The sequence below is a fragment of the Propithecus coquereli genome, unplaced genomic scaffold, assembly GCF_000956105.1.
Source record: "Propithecus coquereli isolate 6110/MARCELLA unplaced genomic scaffold, Pcoq_1.0 Scaffold377, whole genome shotgun sequence".
NCBI classification, from domain to species: domain Eukaryota; kingdom Metazoa; phylum Chordata; class Mammalia; order Primates; family Indriidae; genus Propithecus; species Propithecus coquereli.
The window spans coordinates 511068-515964 of record NW_012149474.1 but is presented as its reverse complement, the minus strand read 5'-3'; the positions used below and the strand labels follow the sequence as shown (position 1 = coordinate 515964).

General features: G+C 71.9%; 1 protein-coding gene across 1 annotated transcript in view; it reads left to right on the top strand.

The window, feature by feature from the left end:
* LOC105816498 (mucin-5B-like) overlaps positions 1 to 4897 on the top strand; it is a 64945-nt gene that overhangs the window by 9066 nt on the left and 50982 nt on the right. Inside the window, exons 16-24 of the mRNA XM_012651929.1 lie at positions 1143 to 1237; positions 1958 to 2084; positions 2323 to 2578; positions 2831 to 2886; positions 3040 to 3140; positions 3387 to 3538; positions 3829 to 3967; positions 4051 to 4161; positions 4251 to 4407. Of these exons, the coding sequence (XP_012507383.1) occupies positions 1143 to 1237; positions 1958 to 2084; positions 2323 to 2578; positions 2831 to 2886; positions 3040 to 3140; positions 3387 to 3538; positions 3829 to 3967; positions 4051 to 4161; positions 4251 to 4407 (1194 nt within the window). The remainder of the gene's footprint in view (positions 1 to 1142; positions 1238 to 1957; positions 2085 to 2322; positions 2579 to 2830; positions 2887 to 3039; positions 3141 to 3386; positions 3539 to 3828; positions 3968 to 4050; positions 4162 to 4250; positions 4408 to 4897) is intronic.

Here is a 4897-nt window from a genome sequence, read left to right as displayed (position 1 = left end):
GCCGCTGACCCTGCCCACCCCCACCAGGTCATCCGGATCCAGGCGGACGGCAGCGTGTTCATGAACTCCATCTACACCCAGCTGCCCGTGTCGGCAGGTACGCGGCAGCCCCGGGCAGCTGGGCCGGGGCCGGCGCCTCCAGGGCGGGCTCAGCTCCCAGAGCCTGGTAGCTTCCCGCTCGGACCCTGGCCTCAGGCAGTCCCGGAACAGCCCACGGTGGGGTCTGGGCTGCAGAGTGGGGGTGACAAGGCCCCCCGCAGGCTGCGAGGGAGGGGCCCTGCGTCTGTCCCTCAGCCCCGGTTCCGCCCTCTGACGCCCCGCCCCGCCCCCCCCCCCAGCCAACATCACCATCTTCAGACCCTCGAGCTTCTTCCTCGTGGCGCAGGCAGGCGCCGGCCTGCAGCTGCAGGTGCAGCTGGTGCCACTCATGCAGGTGTTCGTCCGGCTGGACCCCGCATACCGCGGCCAGACATGCGGTGAGGGCCCAGTGGGGCTGCGGGGGCTTCCGTGGGGGGCCGGCAGGGGTGGCGGTGGGCAGAGGCCGGCAGCAGAGGGGACTGGGGAGGGGCCGGCGCCAGCCCAGGACACAGATGTCTGACAGTGGCCGGAAGTGCGGAGGACGGGAGGGGGCTGCCGCCCGGCTACCTGCAGTGGGCTCTGGAAGCAAGGCCCCAGGGAGACGCAGGCTGGATGGGGCCCACTGACGTCCCCCCGTCCCGCCCCCAGGCCTCTGCGGGAACTTCAACCAGAACCAGGCGGACGACTTCACGGCCCTCAGCGGGGTGGTGGAGGGGACGGGCGCGGCCTTTGCCAACACCTGGAAGACCCAGGCCGCCTGCCCCAACGTCAGGAACAGCTTCGAGGACCCCTGCTCCCTGAGCGTGGAGAACGGTAACCCCCAGCCTGGGGCCACCCCAGGCTCAAGTCCCACCCGGCCTGCCATTCCTGTCCCCTAGGCCGTGGGGATCCCCGGGCGGGGCTTCGGGGAGCCCCACGGAGGCAGGAGGGTGTGAGGAGGGCAGGGGTGCGGGCGGACGGGGCACGGCAGGGTGGGCCCCAGGTTCCAATTCACTGTTCCCGGGGGCTGAGGGGCGCGGGGCGGAGCCGCACGATCACGTGGTGCCCCCGGCCCTCCCCCGCAGAGAACTATGCCCGGCACTGGTGCTCATGGCTGACCAACCCCGCCGGCGCCTTCTCGAGCTGCCACTCCGTCGTCAACCCCGCGCCCTTCCACTCGGTGAGTGCCCACGACGGCCGCGGCCCCAGGGCCGGGTTGGGGGACGCTGGGGACAGAGCTGGGGAGGAGGCCTGGCAGGGTCCCTTCCTCAAGGCCGCCTGTCCCCACGGCAAAGCGGCACGAGCTGGTGGCTGGAAGCCAGAGGATGGAGGCGGCAGGTGTGGGCAGGGCCGGCGCCCACGGCCCCTGGCAGGTCCACCTGCCCCTCCGGGCTGCGGCTATGCTGGCGCCCACACCTTTTTCCTAAAGACACGGGTCAGAGCCGCGTCCTAACTTTGCTACATCCGCGAAGACCCTCTTTCCAAACACGCCCCTCCCCAGGCTGTTAAGACCCCCCCAGCACGTCTTTGGGGGATGAAACTCGGCCCACAGCGGTGGCTCACCTGCCCCTTTCCCGGAGCCCAAAGCTCCGAAGTGCACAGGGCTCAGCCCCATGATGTGTCTTCAGGGCAGACCCAGGCCCACCCCGTGTCTCCGGCCGGGCCCCCTGCCTGCAGCCCTGCCCTGCGAGACCCCTCCTGTGCAGCCTCCCCTCTCGCACTCGGCGCCGCTGCCCCTGTGGCCACGGCGGCCTCTGGTGGCCCTGACCCTGCTCGCAGCTGCGGGAATCCCCACCCCGACCCCCACCTCATGCTGCCCCTCTCCTGCTTCTGGGGCTCCTCCTCCTCGGGGGGCTCCGGCCCAGGCAGGACGGGCCCTGACGCCTGCCGGCCCCCCCAGAACTGCATGTTCGACACGTGCAACTGCGAGAAGAGCGAGGACTGCATGTGCGCCGCCCTGTCCTCCTACGTGCGCGCCTGCGCCGCCAAGGGCGTGCTGCTCCGCGGCTGGAGGGACGGCGTCTGCGGTGAGTGTGCAGCGGCCCCCTTGGGGCGGTGACCCCACGCCGCCCTCCGGCCCCGGGGTCGGGGTGCTGGGGCCCGGGGGCAGCCGCCGTCAGGGGGGTCCCAGCCAAGCACCTCGCGGGAACCTCGCACCCTCACGATCCACGCGCCAGGCCGGGGACACCGAGTCCAGGACGGGGTGAGCCGGGGCCGCCCCAGGCCCCGCCGCCGACCGCCGCGTCCCCGCCCTGCCGCCTACAGCCAAGTACATGAGCAGCTGCCCCAAGTCCCAAAGCTACGCCTACGTGGTGGACGCCTGCCCGCCCAGCTGCCGCGCCCTGAGCGAGGGGGACGTCACCTGCGGCGTCTCCTTCGTGCCCGTGGACGGCTGCACCTGCGCCGAGGGCACCTTCCTGGACGACGCGGGCGCCTGCGTGCCTGCGCGCGAGTGCCCCTGCTACCTCCACGGCTCCGCGGTGGCCCCCGGGGAGGTGGTGCACGACAGCGGCGCCGTGTGGTGAGCGGGGAAGGAGGCCGGGAGGCTGCTCCCAGGCTCCTGCCGGGGGCTGGAGGCCGCGTGTCCCTCGGGGGTGCCCCGCTCCCGCCCCGGCCCTGGAGGTGGCCGCTCGCAGCGCAGGGCCAGGTCCCAACCCCCGAGGGTCCGGCGGCCTCTCGCCCACCCGTGGGGGTTCGCCCAGCACCTCCAGGGGCGGACGTAGGCGCGAGGCGGGCGCAGAGCCGGGTCCAGGCTGTTGTCTGTCTCTCGTAGCTCGTGTGTGAGTGGGAGGCTGAGCTGCCTGGGCGCCGCACCACAGACGAGCACAGGTAGCGCCCGCGCCACCCGCGCCCGCCCTGCCGAGGGGCTCCGGGAGGGGAGGGGCCGCAGCAGCCTGGGCGCCGTGATCAGGACGCAGTCGGGGATGCGTGGGGCCGGGGGCTGCCCTCCCGCGGGACCCCCACACGGAGCTCTGCCCCCAGGCTGTGTGGCGCCCATGGTGTACCTGGACTGCAGCAACACCTCCGCGGGCGCCCCGGGGGCCGAGTGCCTCCGCAGCTGCCACTCGCTGGACGTGGACTGCGTGAGTCTCCGGGCACAGCGGACGCCTCCCGCCGTCCAAGCGGCAGGGCGCGGGGGCTGCGAAGGGAGCCGGGCTCTGGGCGGTCCTGGTGTCGCGGGTGGCGGGCGGCTGTGGCTTGCTGACCCCAGACCCCGCCCCACCCACGGTGCCACCCTGGCAGCCGCTGCGCCTGCGCATCCCAGGGCCCGTGCGACGGCGCCCACGAGTCCTGGTGTCTGGCCCTGACCGGTGCCGTCTGCCCCGCAGTTCAGCACGCACTGCGTGTCCGGCTGTGTCTGCCCCCCGGGGCTGGTGTCGGACGGGGCCGGGGGCTGCGTCGCCGAGGAGGACTGCCCCTGCGTGCACAACGAGGCCTCGTACAGGCCCGGGGACACCATCAAGGTCGACTGCAACACCTGGTGAGTCGCGGGTCCCAGAGGCGCCTGGCAGGGCAGACCCAGGGCGGTGGCCCAGCTGGCCCCAGCACGGCGGGGGCCTTGGCGGGAGGAGGAGTCCGTTCTCTGGAAGGCGCCTGGGGGCCCTCCCGTGGAGGAAGGGGCCGGGGGCCAGGCCTGTCCTTGGCACCGCCGCGGACGTGGGCCCGGCCGCAAGGCTGCGTGGTGGTGCGCGGGGTGGGACGGCTGGGCTGGAGGGATGGGCTCTGGGAGGGCAGCCCGCCTTGACAGGCCCCGCCCCCCACCCCGAGCAGCACCTGCAGGAACCGCCGGTGGGAGTGCAGCCGCCGGCCCTGCCTGGGCACCTGCGTGGCCTATGGGGACGGCCACTTCATCACCTTCGACGGCGAGCGCTACAGCTTCGAAGGCAGCTGCGAGTACACCCTGGCCCAGGTACGTGGCCTGCGCGGCCCCCGCCCGCTCTGCAGGCTGGACATGCTCAGGCTGTGACCAAGGCCTGATCTTTTCCTGTCCAGGACTACTGTGGGGGCAACACCACCCACGGCACCTTCCGCATCGTCACCGAGAATGTCCCCTGTGGGACCACTGGCGTCACCTGCTCCAAGGCCATCAAGCTATTCGTAGAGGTGAGGGCACCTGCCAGGAGAGTTTGTACGGTGGCCTTCAGTGGCACCCACAGGCCTCCAGCTGTGCCCGTGTCCTGGGGCCGCCACAGACGGCCACAGACCTGGTGGCTTCAGACAGCAGACACGGATTCCCTCGGCCCCGGAGCCAGAGCCTGGCGGCGCAGCGGGCAGGGCCGCGATCCCTGCAGAGCTCCGGGAGGACCCGCCACCTCTCCCAGTCTGGGGACTGCAGACGGTCCCTGGCCTGTCACTGCATCACCCCAACCTCGGCTTCTGCCCCCACGTGGCTTCTCCCCGGGTGTCTGTGTCTCTTCGGTCACTCATGAGGACCCTTGTCATGGGTTTGGGGCCCACCTGGGTAGTCTGGGATGATCTCGTTTCTGGATCCTTCACTTAACCCCATCTGCAGAGACCCTTCTTCCCAATAAGGGCACATGGTTCTGGGGGTTAGAAGGTGGACAGACCTTTCTGGGGGCTCCTTCGCCCCGTAACACCCGGGGACACTGACTTCCAGCAAAGGGAGGTCGGAGTTCACAGGGCAGAGAGCAGAGCTATCGGCCGGGAGTCTTTGCCCTGGAAGGGTGGGAGGGGCGAGGGAGGGGTGGTGAGTGTGGGGCGCAGAGGTGGGGCCTCCACTCCCGGCACTTCCTGCCCTGGGTGGCACGCCTGGGCCTCGGGCCCCTCCCGGCAGCTGCTGCCTCCCCTGTGCCCCCCAGAGCTACGAGCTGGTCCTCCG